Source organism: Apodemus sylvaticus, chromosome 5, assembly GCF_947179515.1.
Source record: "Apodemus sylvaticus chromosome 5, mApoSyl1.1, whole genome shotgun sequence".
NCBI lineage: Eukaryota > Metazoa > Chordata > Mammalia > Rodentia > Muridae > Apodemus > Apodemus sylvaticus.
The window spans coordinates 4,947,410-4,969,014 of record NC_067476.1 but is presented as its reverse complement, the minus strand read 5'-3'; the positions used below and the strand labels follow the sequence as shown (position 1 = coordinate 4,969,014).

General features: G+C 51.0%; 1 protein-coding gene across 2 annotated transcripts in view; it reads left to right on the top strand.

The window, feature by feature from the left end:
• Nacc2 (NACC family member 2) overlaps window positions 1-21,605 on the top strand; it is a 68,924-nt gene that overhangs the window by 32,065 nt on the left and 15,254 nt on the right. Inside the window, exons 1-2 of one of the 2 annotated variants that reach the window (XM_052181869.1) lie at window positions 166-474; window positions 1,719-2,658. In XM_052181869.1, coding sequence (XP_052037829.1) covers window positions 1,779-2,658 — 880 coding nt within the window. In that variant the 5' untranslated portion in view covers window positions 166-474; window positions 1,719-1,778. Of the gene's footprint in view, window positions 1-165; window positions 475-1,718; window positions 2,659-21,605 lie in introns of those variants that run through there. The other variant, XM_052181868.1, reaches the window with a different exon arrangement.

Sequence of the window (21,605 nt, the reverse complement as noted above, 5' to 3'; positions counted from 1 at the left end):
TGCCGTGGCACCACGAAGCATTTCTCCACGTACAGTACAGTATTTCTGCCATCTTTGTTTGCATTGCAGTGAGTCATCAAAAGTCTGTCTTGCACCAACACCCGGAGCCGTGCATTCCTCTGGCACCAACGCGCCACTGTTTTTAAAGCTGGGGCTGGGAGCTGGCATTTACTTCAGCTCCCAAATCAAAGGCGGCTATTCATTCCCGAGAGCTGCCTGGATGTTCGTCTGCATCCGGCTGCTTCATTGAGATGCTGCGCGCTGCCCGGGAGAGCCGGCCTGGGTGCAGCTGAGCTGCGGCCACCAAGCCCAGCGCCCAGCTCTCTGCCACCCCCACCCCTCCTGCAGGGCTCCTCACGCCCTCCCCACCTCAGGGTTCCTTGCTGCATTCCCCGAGCAGCTGGCGGGCCGGTGTGCGGGAGCCTGCTGCCAGGCTGAGTGGGCAGTGTCTGCCGCCAGCCACAGCCGCTAAAGGTAGGTCTTTCCTCTCCGGCTCCTGCCTGCCGGCCAGCCCAGCAACTTCTCTGTAGTGGGGGCACTGCGGGACGCCCCGGCGCTGCGCCCACCTGCCCAACTCCTGGCGCAGGGTGGCTCCGCCCTCCTCTACAGCCACCCGGCGCCTCTGCGGCCGCCCGCACTTTCCTCCCGCGGGACACAGCGGCCCTTTGTGCGGCTCTGCAGAGTTGGGCCAGGGCCTGCGCCTTCTCCAGTCACCCCCACCCCCCACCCCCCCAACTCCCCCGCCATCGGCAGAGTCCTATGCTGATAAATAGTGGCGACCAGCCCTCTAACCCTGCCCCCTGGCGGGCTTAGTCCTGAGACCCTTCTACTTACCTGGGCTGGGACCGAGCCAGCTGGGATTGGCCGGTTTTGGAAGTGGGGCGGAGGGAGGGCGCAAAGCGGGAGGCAGCTCTGCGACAGGCACCAACTCCTTTTGCATCCCTCAGGGTGCTCAGGACCAGGGTCTGGGTTTGGGGCGCCTGGAGCGGCCAGGAAGCACAGAGTATACCCAGAGCCCCTCCACCCAGCAAATAGAGGTCTGCCCCCAAGGAAAGAGCCAGGAAGGAGCCCACTGAGTGCCCCCTTAGTCCACCTTCCTTGTTCCTCCTTATCTGGCAGAGGAAGCTTGAAGCCGAGCAAGGGCTATGAGAAAGGGACAGCTGCTCTGCAGTTCCTCAGAGTGCCCTCCGCAGGCTGCTCAGCGGGCAAAGAGGAAAAACAGACCTGAAAGTAAAGCCCTCCCTGCTCTGGGACGTCCTTCTCAGGGAGGGCTGCACAGTGAGGGGCTTTGGGCTCAGGGAACTTTTTCCCTCTAGAGGAGGAGTCCCTGAGATTGCTTCTGGGCTCACCTTCCACTCCACTCAGCGGGTGACTTGTCTCTCCAGTTCACTCCTCTCTCGCTTTTTGGAGGGTTCAAGCCTCTGTCCTGTGTCCTCTGCACAGATGGGGAGAACAAAGCCCTGTCCTCAGAATTATTGGGAGTAGTCTGTGAACAGAGTAGGTGACAAGGATTCTCATGCTGTGTAGGGTCAGGATCACTTTGCTCTGCCTCCAAGCCAGGATCCTGATTCTCCTCACCCCAAGCCCTTCTGGAAGGAGTGTTCTAGCCAAGGAGTGTCTTAAGCAGGGCACTGCCCTGTCCTTCCCTTGTAAGAGGCTGGGAGCAGGTTGGGGAGGGGGCATCTGGCCTTCAATTGACTACAATGTTCCCCCAACAGATGTGCCTCATCCAGGCTGCCCCACGTTGAGTCTAAGACCCGCCCACCTCAGCACCCACCATGTCTCAGATGCTGCACATCGAGATCCCCAACTTCGGGAACACAGTGCTTGGCTGTCTCAACGAACAGCGCCTGTTAGGCCTCTACTGTGATGTGTCCATCGTGGTCAAAGGCCAGGCCTTCAAGGCCCACCGTGCAGTCTTGGCCGCCAGCAGTCTCTATTTCCGAGACCTCTTCAGTGGTAATAGCAAGAGCGCGTTCGAGCTGCCAGGCACGGTGCCGCCTGCCTGCTTCCAGCAGATCCTGTCCTTCTGCTACACGGGTAAACTCACCATGGCAGCCAGCGAGCAGCTTGTGGTCATGTATACAGCTGGCTTCCTGCAGATCCAGCACATCGTGGAGCGGGGCACAGATCTCATGTTCAAGGTGAGCTCACCCCACTGTGACTCGCAGACCGCCATGATCGAAGATGCCAGCTCTGAGCCCCAAAGTCCCTGCAACCAGCTGCAACCGGCCACTGCTGCCTACGTCACGTCTCCTTCTGTGCCCATCCCGCTTCTGACCCGTGTAAAGCACGAAGCTATGGAGATGCCGCCGGCCTCTGGCCCGGGCCTGGCTTCCAAACGCCCACTGGAGACGGGCCCTCGAGATGGTGTGGCAGTAGCTACAGGTGCTGCAGGGACGCCTGGCACAGCCCCTCTGAAGCTGCCTCGAGTCTCCTACTACGGCGTGCCGAGCTTGGCCACTCTCATTCCCAGCATCCAGCACGTGCCCTATCCCCAGGGGGAGCGGACCAGTCCCGGGGCCAGCAGCCTGCCCACCACTGACAGCCCCACCTCCTACCACAACGAGGAGGATGAGGAGGACGACGAGGCCTATGACACCATGGTGGAGGAGCAGTATGGCCAGATGTACATCAAGGCCACAGGAAACTATGCAGGTAACAAACAGCAGGCCTGGCGCGTGCCAACCTTGCAAACAGTTTACAGAGGGCATGTTGCATAGCAGGACTTTGTGGAGATTGCAGCCTGGTGTGGAAGGTCACTATGCCGCAGGCAAGGTGTGTGGCATGGAGGAGCTGGGCAGGAGCCCAGACCCTGCGCACGGGATCTGACATGAGTCTGTCAGAGTTGGCATGATGTGCAGACAGTTTCTGCCTGTCATTGAACAGATGAAGGACCGGGGGACTCAGTGGCCCAGGAGTCCCTCAAGGGTTTAATGACTCGTGCACTTTTATATGAGTATTTTGGAATGGAGCTCTGGGCCTCCTGAGTCTGGGTAGATAGCTTCTGTTTCCTTTTTATGGGGAGAACTGGAGCTGGTTTTCTTCTGATAGCAAGATATTGTGCTAGCTGCTGCATTGGCCAGGGTGAGTAGGCCCACTACTGGGAATCCACCAGTATACAGGGCCTTCCACTCCTGCTGACCACCATCACCAACCAAGATGGGGCTGAGCTGAGGGCAGGGCATGTTCACTGGGATTCTACAGAGCCAGGGAAGGACCCGATCTCTACTCAATCCTCAAAATCATGCCTCCTTCCCTCAGTGCCCTTGGCTTTGGCTTGCTGGGTAGAGGAGTGGGAACGGGGCAAAGTGTATCCAGTATCATGTGTTGAACCTGCCCATCAGTGCTTGGAAAGTCTGACTCCCTAACCTTGCCTACACAGGGACAGCCCAGCTGTTTCAACAGGTTTTTGAGGAGCTGGTTGGAGCCAGTGGCTTTGGAAGGTTTTGCAGAGCTGGCATGTATACGGTGGGAACAGAAGACCAGGCAGCCCTCAGCTACTCTTGGTCAGCCTAGTTGAATACTTCAGCTCCCTTGGTTTATAGGTAGTTCTGAGTGTGAGGGGTTACGGGACAGGGACCTTGCCAAGGGTGTTCTGTGGAACCGTGGGCGTCAGGAGGGAGTCCTGCTTGATCCCTTCGGTGGTAAGATGTCCTGGAACATGACAGGCTGTGGGGCAGGCCCCTCTCTGCTGTCCCCTGTACACAGTCTAACTTTCCTTGTCTCTGTCTTCGGCAGGACTGTAAGTGGGGCAGAGAAGGGGGTGGGCAATTTCTTGGTTAAAATCTAGGTTATTGGTGGTGACGCTGCTACCCTGGGTGTGCTTGGGAAGGGAGTCATGGGATGAGCAGGTAAAGGGAAGACCTGGCCCTGGCCATGATGCTGAGGGCTCCTTGTGTCTGGCTTTGACCGGGGATAGCCTCACACCCACCACCTGGGTGGGGGGCTCCTTGCTCAGACAAGATGCCTAAGTCTGAGCTGATGGACTCTGGATTATTCTCAGGCGCCCCTATAAAGACTCCCTCTGGCTTCAATTTCCCACCCCAGTGAGGGACTGGCCAGTGCCACTCAGGGTCCACTGTGTACCCTGAAGTATAATGGTGGCTAGGGCCCCCTTGCCACCTCGCTCTTTAAGAGCTGTTCCCAGGGTGCTTTGCTGTACCACTTAGAACAGTGCCCTCTCCAAAACCAGGCATGATGATCTGCCCTGTAATTCTAGCACTCATGAGGTGAAGGCAGAAGGTTCAGAGCTTCAAGGTCATTGGGTACATAGGGAATTGGGAGGCCAGCCTAGGGCACACTAGACCCCATCTTAACCTCCTCCCTAAATAATGCGCCACCCTTGTAACCCAGCCCTCTGGGTCTTGATCCATTTTAGTCCCCTGCCTCTGGCTCCTGTTCTGATCTTAGATGTCAGGCATCATGGTTAGAAGCAAGGCCCCTGAGCTCTGTGGCGGGACATAGCCCCGCCTCAGGAGGCTTGACTGTCTCAGTTTACACAACAGGATACCCATCTCTGCTTCCCGCCCACCCCATTTATCTCAACCTACACAGGGTAACCCTTCAGTGGCCAAGACTTCTGCAGCAGGGCAACAGGCAGAGATGTGCTCCTACCCTGATGTGCTGCCCACAGACACTTGGGAACTACATGTTGTCAAGGAGGGAGAGCTCTGACAGGACAGGCAGCTGTCCAGCGTCCCTCTCTTTGGGCTGCTGGTGAGCCATCTCCACGGTGAAGACACATCTATATATTCTGGAGCTGCTGTTTGCCCAAGCCAGAGAGATTGTCAGTGTCCAGCACTTCAAGAACAGGAGGAGGATGCCCCAGTCCTGGATCCCGCATAGCCAAGGATACAGAAAAAGCCACAGCCCAAGGCACTTCCCCTCCCCTCCCTCACCCCACCCATCCTTCCCTGGCACAGGAAGCTTATCTGAGCTCTCAGAGCTCCAGGCTGGGTTGTGCTGTCCCCACACAGTCAGCAAACCCAAGAGCCAGGAGCTGCCTCAGCCCCAGCAGCAGGCCCAGTGGGGTAGTGTGGGACCTGGACTGGGAAACCGGGGGCCTTGGTTGTGCTCTGGTTTTGATCCTGAGGCATATCTGACCCCCTAGTCCCTTAGGCGGAGGCAAACATGTTGCTGCTTCACTTTCTGGGGATCGTGAGTAGTTCCTGCGCTGTGGGTAGTGTCAAGGTCATGCCCCCTTACGGAGGCTCCTGTGGTAAGGCAGGCTGGGGCTTAGGGCAGTAAACCCAGGAGGGCGTGGCACCGACCAGCACCAGGAGGCCTCCCTGTCCTGTCCCGTGAGAACCCTGACCCAGGCATGGAGCTGGCCGTGCTCTGCCATCTCCAGTGCTTCGGCAGTGCTGATGGCAAGCCCAGCTCCTCTTTACCCTGGACCACGCTTAGCTGTTCTGTCAGCTCCTCCCACTATATGTCGTTTATGCCACCTCCCCTCTGAGGATACCCACCCCTGGGTTGTGCCCATGCTCCCCTCCCTGTTCTTTGACAGGAGAACTGGTGCCCATGTCTGTGGGCCACCATGTGAGGGCTGCCCAAACTTAGGAGATGTTGGGGTTACTCACAGAGCACTCACTCACTGTCTCTACCTCACATGCACAGGCACCGTCTGGCACTTGTACCAGCACATAGTGGCACGATTGCCCTGACTCTGCCCTCCAAAAGAGATCCCCTAGGTGGTCCTTGGTGGCTGAAAGGGGAGTGGTGACAGATTGCTACTGTAGTTGTGTGGACCACAGTGAGACCTGTGTGAGGGCACTGAGACCTGTGCGGGGCACAGTGAGACCTGTGTGGGGCTCTGAGACCTGTGTGGAGCACAGTGAGACCCGTGAGGACATTTGGTGCTTCCGCCATCCCATATCTGAGCTGGCTGGGCTGCCTAGGCCTGCACAGAGCCAGTGTGGCCAGGAGGACTCCTGTCTGCGTGGGTAGGCCTGCTTACAGCCTCCCGGTTTCCCTAGCATGATGCAGTTTATGGTAAGACTCTCCTGCTTGGCTAGCTATCATGGTGCCCCTGAGATGGTGTTCCTGCCACGTCTTCCCATGAGTAGAGAGAGGGACTGGATTAGGGTGTTGAGTCTACAGACCTCCCCCCCAGTCACTGGTCACTCTTAGCCTGGGCAGGAACATATAGTCAGAGCCCAGCTTGGTCCACAGAGCGGCCCAACAAGGTACTTTTTATCCTGGTTTGGACTGTGTAGGCCCCAAGAAGAAAAGTCAGTGTGTGTGGGGGGTGCTGCTGGCTGCTGCAGGGAGGACCTTCTTCCCAGCTAAAGGGCAACACGCTGCAGTGGGGGCTAACTGAAGGCAGTGCTGGCCTCATAGGTTATCCTAGCCCTGGCCTGGGAAGGGCGCTTCTCCACAGCTCCATGTTTATTCTCAAATCCTAAGATTTCCACTTCAGGCAGCTCTGGCCAAGGCTTCCTGCCCAGGGTTGTAGTGTGAACCACCATGTCCATTACTTTAAGATATTTTTTTCCATTTTTATTATTTTAAAATTTTAAAAATGATGTCTCTCTGTGTGAGTATGTACGCATTACCACAAAGGCCAGAAGCCTCCAGTCAGTCTCAGGCTGGGGTTATAGGCATGACCTGAAGTAAGTGTTAGGATCCGAATTTGATTCCTCTGCAAGGGCATCACCCTCTTAACGTCTGGGCATCTTGTCAGCCAGTTAGGCCAGCTTTGAGGAGTGGCTGGCCTGTGCAGTTTTAATCTGATGGAGATACCTCTGCACCCTTGGAGCACAGTGCTGCTCCCTCGGGATCTCCACCCCACTGTGAGCGAGCACCCCACAGTGGGCGAGCACCCCACTGCAGGTGAGAGCGGTCTGAGCCCCTCCTTGTCTTGCACCCCATTGTTCTTTCGTCCTCTTTAATTTTTAGGTTTATTTTGTGTGTATGAGGGTTTTCCGTGTGTGTGTGTGTGTGTGTGTGTGTGTGTGTGTGTGTGTGTGTGTGTGTACGTGTACCACCTGCATGCCTGGTACCCACAGAAATAAGAAAAGAGCATTGGATCCCCCGGAGGTGGAGTTAGAGATGGTTATGAGCCACTGTGCGATGCTGGGACTTGAACCTAGGGTCTTAACTACAGAGCCATGCAGGGCCCCTTATCCAGTTTTTGTTTTTTAAAGGGCACTGAAGAGTTTCTGCTCTAATGTACAAACAGGTTCTCTGTCGAGTATATGTGCAAAACTGCTTTCTCCAGCCAGCTCGGTGTGTCTTTATCATCATGATGTGCATTGCAAAGACTAAGAGTGCAGTGTTTCGTGGGATACCAGTGCTGACTTTTTTTTTTCTTTTTTTCTTTTTTGGTTTTTCGAGACAGGGTTTCTCTGTGTAGCCCTGGCTGTCCTGGAACTCACTCTGTAGACCAGGCTGGCCTCAAATTCAGAAATCCTCCTGCCTCTGCCTCCCAAGTGCTGGGATTAAAGGCGTGCGCCACCACTTACTTTTGAGACAGAGTCTCACTGTGTAGACCAGGCTGGCCTCAAACTCACAGAGTTCTGCCTGCCTCTGCCTCCTGGGTCCTGAAATTAAAGTTGTGCACCATTAAACCCCTCAGATTTTATTTTGCTGCGTTTGTTGTGTTTCTTATTTTGAGTCAGGGTCTCTCAGTGTGTCCTAGGTTGGACTTGGGTTTGCTGTGGTCTTGCTTCGCCTCCTGTGTGCTAGGATTCCAGGCCTGAGGGGGGCTTGTTGAGATCCGCTCTGCCTAACACAGAGCTTGGTACGTATTTATTCTTCACATTCAGGTCACTGGTCCCCTCTGGGTGAGGTGTGAGGTAAGAGTTTGTTTTTTCTGTATGGATGTTTGGAATTGTACTGAATTCACACCTTTGAGAGGGCCTGTTCAGGAGTTCTGTTTCTGTCAAATTCCCCACTGGCTGAGTGCCTTTAAATAAGTCGCCATGTCAGAGGTGTAAAGCCCCTTCTGTTTTCCTATTCAAAATTGTTTTGCCATCCTAGTCTTTATTAGTGTCCATAGGACTCAGCTGTCGGACAGAGTGGGCAGCGCCAACCTCTAAGCAATTGGAGCTTCAGATTCCCGAGCTTCTGAGCAACTGGAGCCCACATGGCTTCCGGTCACCGTACCACACACACGGCAGTTTTACTGAAGTGGAACCAGTGGGCCGTAGCCATTGCTCCTGGGGCATTGCAGCTCAGTGGTTTAGGATCATTCCCAATCAAGTAGCCATCACCCCAGTCAACTTTAGAACGTGGTTCTCACTGCCTAGTAAACGCCATACCGTGTGACAGTCACCTCACTTCCTGACACTCGCCAGCTCCTGTCCAGTCTACATATTTGGTGTTATCGGGGCATTTCAGACATACAGCATTTCAGTGTCCAGTCTTAGTGAGCGGCATTTGACGTTAAGAACCGTCAGTACTGAAGAATGGATAGCTGCTTCATTTCTTCCTTGCGAGTGAGATTCCACTCTGTGGGTGTGCCGTCCTTTGTCTGGCAGTCCAGAGCTCACAGAGGCTGTGAGCAGGAAGTGTGTCCAGTCGCCCAAGCAGGCTCTTGTCTTCCTGTGTTTGGCACAGACCTAGAGATTGGTTTGAGTCACTACTTCCGTGAGTTATACCGCTTATGATTTTATTTTTATTAATATGTAGTCTTGTTTGTTGGCCTTGCACCTTCCATCTTGTGCTTCAAGTCCCGGGCTGCCTGAGGTTCCCTGGAATGTCACTTACCCCTGCCTGCCATATGGGGACAGCATTTCACTGCCTCTTTCCAACCTTGGGGGTCATCCCGCCTTCCCCTCAGCCCCTCAGATTTTCTATTAGAGCTGTCCCCGTGTTGAACCGTCCTTGCATCCCTGTGACACAACGCAGTGACTACGCACTTCAGCTGCAGCCTGCTGGTCTCTGGAGAGAGTTCACGTCTCATGAAAGCAGCTGATCTGCTTCTTGTGTTTTCATCCATTTTGTCCGTTTGTCTGAGTGCCCGATTGTCTGAAAGGTCTCATTTTGTAGCCCTGTCTAGCCTGCAAACTCACGATGTAGCCTAGGCTGGCCTCGTACTTAGGTCCCAATGCTGGAGCTAAAGACGTGCTGCCTGCCTGGTTCAGCCCTGGACCGAGGCTTCTTGTCTCCACTGTTTTAGTTATGTTCTTTACTTTCTGTATTTTTTATTGAGATGGGAGTCTCACTTTGTAGTTCTGGCTGTCCTAGAATTCCCAGATACATCAGGCAGGCTTTGAGATCACAGAATTCCCCGAGTGTGCTTGCTGAGTGCTGGACCACACCCAGCTATAGGTTTCATCTTTTTCCTAAGGTTTACTGTGTGTATGTGTGTGTGTGTGTTCGTGCATGGGCAGGAGTACACAGAGGTTTTCTGTCTCACAGGTGGCTATGACCCTGTAAGTGATGTGGGCGCTGGGAACCAGACTCTCTAAAAGAACAATAAGGTTCTTTTTTAAGATTTTATTTTTATTTTATGTATGTGAGTACACTGTCGCTGTTGCTCTCTTCAGACAGCCCAGAAGAGGGCATCGGATCCCTTTACAGATGGTTGTGAGGCACCATGTTGGTTGCTGGGAATTGACCTCAGGACCTCTGGAAGAGCAGTCGGTGTGGTGCTCTTAACCACAGTGCCATCTCTCCAGCCCACGATAAGCACTCTTAACCACTGAGCCATCCGTCTAGCCTCCTCCTCCCTTTTTTTTTTGAGAAACTTCATATAAGTTTGATGATTTTCCTGCTTAAAGTCTGGGTAGAAGTGTGTCACTGGTGAGTCCACTCGAGCCTGGTGAATGTTGCTCTTAATTGTGGGAAGGCTTTAAATTCTCAGTTTAACTGCCAGTATTATTACCAATTACAATTTCCTTTACTTACCTTAGCTGTGGAGCCATTGAGAGCTTCCCTCTCATTTTGCTCCTGTCATGGTAATTTGTATACTTCATGGAACTTACCCATCTCCATAGTCTAACTCTATGCTAACAGACCCAGTCCAGCCCCGCCCCCTTTACTACACCCCTGTTCTTTCCTCCTCCTCCCTCTCTTCCCCAAGGCTTCACTCACACTAAGGAAATGCTCCCCCACTGCAGCTCAGCTGCCTGATGTGCTCCACCCCTGCAGCTCAGCTGCCCGAATCCGTAGCAGACCGTTGGCTCCCTGCTTACTTTAGCTTCACATCTGAAGTACACTTCTCACAGATGGTAGATGGACAGCTGTCTAGTTTTAGTTCAGTCCTGTCAGTCACCCAGCCTACCACCATCCTGCCGCTGCTAGGTGTCCTTTCTTGTGCAGTTCCTAGCACCCCTTTCCTGCCGTGGCTGCAGCGTGTGTCTGTAGCTCTGAGCTGGCAGCTGTGTCTTGTCCTGTGCTCTGCTCTCCTGCACAGCGCCTGTGCCCCTGCCACCACAGTTTTCCTTTCTCTGAGCAGTGAGTCTTGAGATAGATTACTGTTTTTACCTTAAATGGCTGGTTATTATTTATCCTTCCCCACTTTGGTAACTTTTGGCATTTGCGAGAGTAAAAGCGACTCTCTGGAATATTGCTTTCTGAGGGTAAGCCGAGACCAGGAGTCCTGGGAGCCTCTCCACAGGGGAGACCTGCAGTGTAGAGGCGAGCTGATCCCCTCTTGACCAGCTCTCTCAGCCTCCTCCAGGACGTTTCTTTCCTTGCGTCTCTTGGCACCCATGGGCCTGTTTTGTGTCATATCAATGGACTCCTCAGCGGCCTGTACCTTTGGAAATGTAGGTGGCTGGGGTTCAGCCGAGTGGTGTTTATGTGGTTCAGCCTGAGCCTTGAGCCATGCGCAGTTGAGGTTCTGTCACATGGTGTGGGTCAGAGGTTTGCCCTTTTTATGGCTACGCCAGTCTCCTCCCATTGCAGTAAACTCCCCAGCTTGTGAGTAATGCCCAGGAAATGGCATTACGATTTTGGGCGAGTGGACATTGGCATGTGTTTGCCCGGGTGTTTGCTCTTACCCTCACCCTTGGGATGTCGCATCACGTTCCTTCTGTTGGGGACTGCTCTCAGTGGCTCTCAGAGTTCAGCTAGTGATGAATTCTGAAAAATCAAAACATTATCTTTAGACTACTTCTTTAAGCTTCTATCTTGCTGGGCATGGCAGGACATGTGTTTAATCCGAGCACGTGGGGGCAAAGGTTGGAGGATCTCTGTGAATGTGAGGCTAGCCAGGTCTACATAGTGAGTTCCAGAATAGCCAGGGCTATGTAGAGTGACCCTGTCAATCAATCAGTCAACCAACCAACCAACCAACCAACCAATCAATCAATAAATAAACAAATAAATATGAAAAATATTTATACCTTTAAGATTTATACCATACTCGTTTATAGCCTTTAAATGTGTTTTCTCTGTGTAATTGTTGCCGCCTTTGCTTTTGAAGGATGCTTTTGCTGGAGGTGATATGCTAGGTTGCTGGAGTGATGTGCTAGGTTGCTGGAGTGATGTGCTAGGTTGCTGGAGTGATGTGCTAGGTTGCTGGAGTGATGTGCTAGGTTGCTGGAGTGATGTGCTAGGTTGGCCGTACCTGGTTTGGGTACTGAAGCACGCGGCCTGCTCCCCTCTCTCGGCTGCTTTCCGCCTGTGCTCCAGTGCACTGCGCTGGTCCCACAGGCCATTTGTCTGATTATGAACTATTTAAGAGTTTTCCTTCTCTAGCCTTTAGGTAGGATAACTTACTCGTGCCCCTGGAGCGCCTCCCTCTTTTGTTTCTAGTGAGTGGCCATGCTTCTCCTAAGCAGTGAACCCGTGTCTGAGAGTACCAGCATCTCGCCACTCCTGGGTCAGCTCTCAGTAGTGGATTTTTCTTCTTCTTTCTGTGATTCTCTACATCTTTTAATGTATAAGTAGGAGGTGCTGGGCATTGTTGGTGCAGAGCGTCTGCTGGATGCTGGGTCTCTTCAGGGTTGTCACATTTTCTACATTCAGACATCCTCCTTGTGGATATTTAAATGTTTTGTCCCACTTTTTGTTGTTGGTGTTGAGACAGCAGAGTCTCCTTCCAGGTTGCCTGGAACTCACTATGTAGCTCAGGTTGGCTTTGAACTTGTGGCCAGTCTTCCTGCGCCAGCCTCCAAGGCTCAAGCCTGACAGGAGGAGCCACCATGCTCAGCTCATCCTCTTGTCCCTGTGGAGTGACTTACCTGATTTTCATCCATTTCCCAAAGCCTTTTTTCTCTCCCCGCCACTCTCCTCTCTTGGCGGGGTCTTACCATATAGCCCTGACTGGCCTGGAACGCCAGGCTTGCCTCTAGCTGACAGAGATCTGCCTGCTTCTACTGGGATGGAAGGCCGGAGCCGCCATGTTTTAATGACCTAGCATCTTTTATCAGAGGTCTTGTTTATACGTTGGTTGGTGGTTGGTTGGTTGGTTGGTTGGCTGGTTGGTTGGTTGGTTGATTGGTTGGTTGGTTGGTTGGTTGGTTGGTTGGTTGGCTGGTTGGTTGGTTGGTTGGTTGATTGGTTGGTTGGTTGGTTGGTGGTTGGTTGGTTGGTTGGTTGGTTGGTTGGTTGATTGGTTGGTTGGTTGGTTGGTTGGTTGGTGGTGGTGTCCCTTGTAGCTCAGGCTGGCCTCAAATTTCCTATGCAGGCATGGAGCCAGCCTCTACCTCCTAAGTGCATGGAATTGCAGCCATGTACCGCCATCCCGGTACATCCTCTTCAGACATGCATGTTGTAAATCTCTGCCGTACAAGTTCTCCCTCCCTCCCTCCCGCCTCCTCTGTCCCTCCCTCCACCCTCCTCTTCTTTCTCCCACTCTCTCTTTTCTTCTTTGTTTCCAGCATTGGGAAACAAAGTGTCAGGGTCTCACACATGCTGAGCAAGCACTTTCCCAATGAGGTGTGCCCACAAAATGTAATTCTAATATATAGCTAGTTAAAATTTCAAAATCTCAGCTTTTACTTACAATTTGAAGAACTTCCTCCCATCCTCTCATGTCTATAAAGAACAAACCTACTTTAATTTGAAGTTATTTTAAACTCACCTAAAAGTTAAGCGGAGTTCCAAGTTGCATCCTTTGCGTGTTACGCGGTCACAGCTTGCCACGGTGTACCTTGGTTTTTTTTAGCTGCACCTATAGTTTTTCAAAGCTTTTCAAGTAAGCCACGGACACCATTCCTCACACAGCACATTTTCTACATAGCCAGCATGTTCACCACGTGTTCCGTGCCCAGCTCCCTGATCTGGTCTCGGGCCACGCTTGGAGCCCTCGGGCGTTATCATTATCAGGTTATTCGTGGTTGATGCTTCAGTCCAGGCCAGCTTCGCAGTCTGGCTGCCGAGCTCGGGTTCTGTGGTAGACCGTTCTCCAGGACGGGCCCTGCTCAGGTTGCCTTCACACCTGCTGTTGTGGTGAGTAGAGGATTGGAAATCAGATTTGGCACAGCACTGGGGAGTCTGCCTAGGGTAGTTTTGAAGCCGCTCTGCCAGGTGAGGCCCCTGTCCCCCCTTGAGGGCATGCATGGCAGCAGTCCTGTGTAGAGCAGCCTCCCTGTCTGTGCTGGAGATAGATGGCTACTCAGTGTGTGGGAGTGACAGCTAGCCCCGCAGCCCCTTCTCTTAGAGCTGGTAGCATCGTCCCACTGATTTATTCTCTTCCTTCATCTGTTGCTGTGATTTATTTACCTTGTTTTTTAAAAAGCATTTTCCTACTACCTTATTCAGCAAAGACAGCCCAGGTTCACTTTACCCCTGCTGATGGCTACCCCTGAATAAGTTGTTTTTAACTTTCAAGTGGGGACCTGTCTATTTTAGTTTTTCTTTCTCCTCTCCTCTTCCTCTTTTCTCCACTTCTCTCTCCCTTCCTCCCTTCTTTCCTTTCTGTAACAAGTGGTGTGTGCCACTGAGCTGTGCTCAAGGCGTGTTTAGGAATGATGATCTGGCCTGGCTTTATTTATTGCTGAATAATAATAGTGTTCTATCTGTCCTCTCCCTCCCCCTCTCCCCCTCTCCCCCTCTCCCCCTCCCCATCCTGCTACCCCCCCACATGCTGGGATTAAAGACTTTCTCTACCACTGCCTGGCTTCAAGTTACCTCTTAAAGGTACACTCCTCTCTGAGTATGGCTTGGCCCAGGCTCTGGGATCTTACTCTCCCTGCCACTTTGGCACTTATTATTGAAAGGGACATCTTACAAGCCACCATGCCAGTGCCCTCTTAGATACCAGATCTCTGTAAACTGTAAGAACTTAGTTCAAGCGTTGCTGCCCTGTTGACTTGTTAATCCTGAGCCTGGGAGCTGCTGCTTTTCTCTGCCTTATAAATTGTTCAGATGTTTTTATCCCCTCCATCCTTGACCTTGGCCTGACCTTGGACTCATTTTCAGTTATTGTTGAGAATCAAGGCGCCAAGTGCCTCTCACGAGAGCAGCTGGGCATGGACTCCTTAGTTCAGCCGCAGCCACCTGATGGCCCAGGTTCTCTGACTGTGCTCTGAAATCCTTCATTACATTATTCCTAGAAATGCATTTCTTGTTTTAATTATGTATTTAAGTTTCTTTTTGAAGTTTTGTGTTGCTCTTAATAATACAGAAACAAACTGGACAATATGTTTTCTGATTACTCTAACGGGTTACCTGCAGTGTCTTCTGAGATGTCTGTGTATATAATGGGGCTCTCTGCTAACAGAGACTCATTCCCTCCCTCCTCCCTCCTTCCCTCCTCCCTCCTCCCTCCTTCCCTCCTCCCTCCTCCCTCCTCCTTCCTTCCAACCAGGCCTCAGGCATGTTAGGCAAGTACTCGATCACTGAGCTACACTCAAACTGATTTGTTTATATATTTATTTATTTATTTATTTTTGTTTGTTTGTTTGTTTGATACAGGGTTTATCTGTGCAGCTCTAGCTGTTCTGGACCAGGCTGGCCTTGAACTCAGAGATTGGCCTGTGGTTGTGTCCACTGGCGCACACTGGGACTAAAGGCTCATACCACCACAGTGGGCTTCTTTTCTTATTTTTTTTTAAAGACAAATATTAAACTGTATCCTAGGCTAACTTTGAATTGCGATTCTCCTCCCCCCCCAACCCCCAGCCTCCCAGATAAGGTAATTACAGATGTAAGACACATTTAGCTTATTCTTTTTTTGTTTCTTTTCTTCCTCTTTTTTCCAACCGTTTAGCTTTGGATACCATGTAGCAGAGGCTGACCTTGAACTGCTGACTCTCTGATATGGTGATAGAGACTGTGCTCAGGGCTCTGTACATGTTCAGTAAGCTCTCTACCAAGTGAAAGGCAGCCCCAGCCAGGACTTACTTTCTCTCTCTCTCTCTCTCTCTCTCTCTCTCTCTCTCTCTCTCTCTCTCTCTCTTCCTTCCCTTTTTAAAAATTTATTTATTTTATGTCTATGAGTACACCATTGCTGTCTTCAGACACACCAGAAGAGGGTATCAGATCCCGTTACAGATGGTTGTGAGCCACCGTGTGGTTGCTGGGAATTGAACTCAGGCCCTCTGGAAGGCCGTTGGTCTCCAGCCCCCACGGCTTTAATTCTAATGTTGACCCTCCAGGCCTTTTCTTGTCTCCTGGCCTTAGCTGAGATTTCTTATGTGCTTTTCATTCCCCAATTCAGGAAAAGCTGACTACAGTGCTGACCACAGACTACAGTGCTGCTCCAGGCCTGCTCTGATGTGGGGTCTGTGTGCTTTTGTTGTTGTTTTGTTTTTGTTTGTTTCTTTTTATCGAATTAAGGATATTTTTCCCAGCCCCTACCCCCAGCCCCACCCCCACCCCCGCCTAATGATAGCCACACACCACTTGCTTTCGTCAGTTTTCTGTTGCTCTGATAAACATACAATAACCAAAGGTAACTTACAGAACAGTTCGTTTGGAGGGAGACTCCATTTTAGCAGAAGTGGGGGGAGGGGCGGCCATGGCAGCAGGCCCCTGGGACTGGAAGCAGAATTCACATCTTCAACCACAGCATGAAGCAGCAGACCAAACTGGAAGTAGGAGAAGGCCATAGACCCTGCGAGCCTGCATCCAGTGATGGGCTTCCTCCATCAGGAGCACCAAATAGTATCACCAATGGAAGACTAAAGTACTCATACACTTGAGCTTGTGGGGAAACTATTCAAATCATCACACTGCTTAACACTGGGCTGCACTGGGCATGAAGGCTGGGAACATGTCACTGAGTGGTGGGGTCTTGAGGGACCACTGTCCTGTGTGTGGCCTCCATGAATGAGGCACAGAGCCCGGCAGTGTGTGAGTTGTATTCCTTTAATTTTCTTTCTTGGTTGGTTTTGGTTTTTGAGACGAGGTCTCACTGTTGTTCCTGGCTGTCCTGGAGGAGCTTGCTGTGTAAGCCAGGCTGGCCTTGAACTCAGGGGTCTGCCTTCCCCTGCCCACAAATGCTGGAGCAGCTCGTGCCACCGTACTTGGCCTTACACTGCTTATTTTAGAAGAACTTTGTGTTCCTGGGGTAAAGTCGCCCTAGTGAGGTGCACAGCCTTCTGTACCCTCAGGTCTGACGGGCTAGTGTCATCTTTCAGAAGGAGCCTGAGGCGTGAGAGTTGAGAGTCCGTGAGAAGCTGAGGCTAGCAGTGGCTGGAGCCAGGAACCTCTGCAGCCAGATCCCCAACGCTGTGCTAGGTGGCTCTGCCTTTGTTGCCCCCAGCGCTGGGCCTGAAGGAGACTTGTCCACAGCCCATGGCTCCCCAGGAACCCAGAACGTGAGGTCCGAAGCAAGGCCTGGATCTGTGCCACAGGCGGGTTGAGTTCAGCAGCCTGGCATCATTTGTGGTTTGAATGGGAAATGTTCCCCAGGCCGTGTTTTCAGCGTTTGATCCCCAGCTCTCAAGAAAAGTTGTGGAAATGTAGGCAAGGGAGTGCCTAATAGGGAAGATGTGTTCCTGGAGCTGGAGAGATGGCTCAGTGGTTAAGAGCACAGATGTTCTTCCAGAGGGTCTGGGTTCAGTTCTCAGCAACACCACATAGCGGGTCACAACTGTCTGTAACTCCAGTTCAAAGGGACCTGAATCTCTCTTCTGTCTTTTAAGGAGACTGCATACACATGGTATGTAGCTATCCATGCATGCTAAACACTGGGGCACATAAAATAATCTTAAAAAAGAATTCCCAGTTCCTTCCCCTCTCTCTGCTTCCTGTCTGCCATGATGTGAACCCTGTGAACCTGGGAGCTAAAACATTGGAAAGTCACTTCAAATGTTTTGTTACAACTTAAATTGACTAATGCAGGGTGATACTGAGTGATCTCTGTGGGCAAACACCATCTTGTTATTTGTTAATACATTTAATAATTAACACATTAATAATCTATTGTTGTTGTTACAGTTTTCCCCTGGCTTTTTGAGACAGGGTCTCACTACTTATACCTGGTTGACCTGAACTTACTACAGAGACCAGGCTGGCCTTGAACTCACAGAGATCCAGCTGCCTCTGCCTCCCAAGCGCTGGGATTAAACTCATGTACCACCACTGCCCAGCTCAGATTTTATCTTACTCAGCTCCTCTGGATCCCTCCCCTGCATAGAATCGCTTTTAGCCCAACTTCCTTGTATTGGTGTCTCTCCTCTCATTTATTTATTTATTTATTTATTTATTTATTTATTTATTTAGTTAGTTAGTTAGTTAATTTTAGTAGTGGGGGAGTTGGTTGTGTGTGCCCCGTGGCTCATGTATAGAGACCAGAAGACAACTTCTTGTTCCCCTCCTAGGGATCAAACTTGGACTGTCTGGTTTGACATTGACATCTCTGTCCACTGTGCTGTCTCATAGGCCCTACTTGTCTGTCTGTCTGTCTGTCTGTTTTAAGATAGTATCTCGTGACATAGCTTTGGCTGGTCTGGAACTTGCTATGTAGACCAGGCTGGCCTGAAATTCAGGGTCCATCTGCCTACTGGGATTAAAGGGATGTACCACTAAGCCTAGCTTACATATGTTTTAGTTTCAGCTTACAAAACCAAAAATTAGGGGCTACAGCGATAGCTCCATGGTTCAGTGCACTGCCTGCTCTTCAAGAGGACCCAGGTTCAATTCTGCACCCATTTGGTCGCGTATAACCATCAATAATTCTAGTTCCAGGGGAACCAGGCTTGTCCGTAGTGTGCTGACTGACATAGATGCAGGCAAACCACACATACCCACAAAACAATTAAAAACATTAAGCCCCACAATAAGTAGTATTAATAAGATAAACTCCGTCCCATTAGGCCTGTAACTCTCGCTTATTTGTGGGCCCTGGTGCTCCCCCTCCACCTTGAATGCCAGTTGGGCGTCCACATGTTGCCGGGCCGTTACCACAACATGTTTTGGTGTGCCCTGTTGTTGTTACTATCTCCATAAGTGTTTTTCTAGCGTAGGACTCCTCCCCCTCCTTCTGTGGGCCTTGGGTTTATCTGCTCCACGTCCAGGCACAGTCAGAACTGGGCTCCTCTTAGCAGACTGGGTCCTGTGTGGCCCTGGAGTGTGATCAGACTCCTCCTCTCTCTAGAGTCTGTGGAGACTGGCTTGGTGTCCTACTTAGTCCCAAATGTGCCAAGAGGAGGTTGCACGGGCCACCTTATAAGCTGTACTGAGGTTTCAGGCAGAGCTGGGAGTTCTTCCAGGTTGGCCTGGTCTTGGGTGGGCACAGAGACATTGTGTGACTCTTGAATTCCTGCTGCTGTCTTGCTAGCTGTACTGGATGCATGCTAATCTCAGGCTTGGTTTTCTAATTATGAAATAAACCCCATTAAGACTGGCAGTGTTTCCTTACGTTAATTTCTCTGGGTCTGATGTTTGTATAGTACCCAGCTCTCTTCTGTGTACCTGGACGGTCTTTTCTGCCTCTTGCTTTATCTTGTGACAGGGTCCTACCATGTTTCACAGGCAGGCCTGGAATGCCTGATATCCTTTCCCCGCCATCTCCTGGGCAGCTGGAACCCACAGTGCCCATGCTACCCTAGCTCCTAGGTTCGTGCGATTGGCATATGTGGCCCACTCTATAACAAGCTGCTTTCAGGTTTGATCCCACCGGGCCCTGACCACTGTTATGCCTTCCTTTCCTCCTCATGTTTGGCATTAAACAAGTGTCCTTTCTTCTGCAAATAAGGCTTGTAAGCTTTTATGTTGTTCTTCTAAGGTCACAGCTCCTTTGTGGGATTTGAATGATCCTTACACAGGGCTTGCCTATGAACATCTTACATATTAGATTATGATTCACAACAGCAGCAAAATCACAGTGATGAAGTAGCAAAAAAAATAATTTTATATGGGAGCTGGAGAGATGGCTCAGGGGGTAAGAGCACCGACTGCTCTTCTGAAGGTTCTGAGTTCAAATCCCAGCAACCACATGGTGGCTCATAGCCATCTGTCATCGGATCCGATGCCTCTTCTGGTGTCTGAGGACAGCTACAGTGTACTCACATATCATAAATAAATAAATCTTTAAAAAATCAATTTTATGGTTGGGGTCATCACAACATGAAGAACTGTATTAGGAAGGTTGAGAACACTGCTCTAAACCAAATGATTTCAGCATCTGTGCTTTAGAATTTTATAGTCTTTGGGACATTTGCCTTGTGTCGTGAAGCCTTTCTGCCTTGGAGCCTCCCCTCTGCTCTCTCTGGCCATCCTCTCCTACGCCTGTTGCCCTGTTGCTGCCCTGGTATGTCTCAGCCCTGCGCGCAGTTTAAACTCCACCCAGCTTGTTCTAGCAGTTGCTTCCCTGTGTCTCCTGTTGCATTTGTCTTTACAGTACCTTCCATTTCCCGGCATTGACTTTCTGACCTGCCTGGGGCCACCCTCCTCCTTAGGGGCTTGTGTTGGGTCCTGGCACTGGTCTTCAGCTAGCAGCCTCCTCCCTGTGGAGCACCACTGCCACCAATGCCAGGCAGTTGCCAAAACCCAGGTCTCCAAGTGTCTTCTATTCTGATTCATCTTTTTTTTTTAAATAAATAAATCTTTTTCTTTTAATTTTTTTAAAGATTTATTTTATGTATGTGAGTACACTGTTGTGCTCTTAACCGCTGAACCATCTCTCTAGCCCCCATCTGAGTACTTTTAATGAATTATTTTCTAGTTCACAATCCTTTTTTTCTTTTAAAGATTTATTATTTATTTTATGTATGTGCGTACACTGTCGCTGGCCTCAGACACTCCAGAAGAGGGCATCAGACTCTATTACAGATGGTTGTGACCACTATGTGGTGGCTGGGATTTGAACTCAGGACCTCTGGAAGAGCAATCAGTGCTCTTAACCCCTGAGCCATCTCTCCAGCCCCCATCTGAGTCTTTTTTGATGAATTATTTTCTAGTTCACAGCTCTTATCTGCTCTGTGGAATTCCTCTCCACCTCGTCCTTCTGAACTTGCGGTTTTTGGTTGCTGCTGTGTCTTACTTCCTCATCGATTCTGGTGTTCTTTGAGGATCCCAGTTTTGTTCCCCTTCCCTCTCCACCCTCACAGCAGATGTAGCGTGTGTGTCTGCTAACGATTGGATCGAATGTCTTTTTGTAAATTGTGCTTTTATCATCTGATCTGTGTCTAATGTCTTCGCTGCTGTTCTCTGGTCTTTCCTGGCATCGTTCTCTTGATTGCTGGGCATTACTTGAAACACTTTAGAAGCCTGAGCAGATGTTCCAAGGAAGGCCTGGTGGCTGCCTCGAGAGGCCCTGGGTGGGCCAGTGTAGGCTGTCTGAGGCCCAGGCTCAGCCACGGCTGTTTGGGGTTACAGTCGGAAGCCAGAGCTGTCCCTGCAGACCCTGAGGCCTCCCAGGACGGGAACACCAAGCTGTGCACTGGCTCTTGTTGTTGAGTCTGGTCCTGAATGCTATTTAGTATTCTACGGAGACACTCAGGAATCATGTGGCATGGCGCTCAGGATGCCATCCTGGGGTCCTGCGCCGCTCTCTGGTTCCCTGTTGCCTACTCCTTAGTTCCCCCACCTTGCTTTGTCTTTCATGTCTTGGGGGTCTTAGCTCCTAGCCCTCCATTTTATTTTATTGTATGTTTGTTATGTTATTATTTTATTTTTAAGCACAGCTCCTACAGTTGTTGTCCACATTGAAACTCTCCTGTGACTCTGGAGCTGAAGCACGGTCTTTGGGGCCTAGATTCCTAGTTAGATGTTTTTATTTCTTCATAGCTAAGCACTGACTTAATTTAGAGATCATTGAAAGGGTGTGCAGGGAACACTGCTTGTTGCTGCTGGTGTGTTCCCTGTGGCACTCACAGGTACCATATGTTAGGTGCTTCTCAAGCCCAAGATGTGTGTGTGTATGTGTGTGTGTGTGTGTGTATGTGTGTGTGTATGATGTGTGTGTGTGAGTGTGAGTGTGTGTGTGTGTGTGTGTGTGTGTGTGTGTGTGTGTGTGTGAGGTGTTAGCTTAGCCCTGTACCTGGCTTGGCCTTTATATACACAGACGTTTACTTTGACCTGTGCCCTTTGTGTGACTGTGGCCTGATCTCTGTGCACCACCAGTCAAGGAAACCACGTTCTGCCCTGTGAGAGGGCGTACAGTGAACCTCCTGGTTGTCACTGGACAAAGTGGGAAGGTTCATGAAAGGAGAGCAAGGCTGAGGCGTGGCCAGCATGGTGATGAGCACTCGAATGGCGATGGCCAGGGTGGCCCACAGAGAAAGGGACAGCCCTGGGGGAAATGGGAGGGTCTA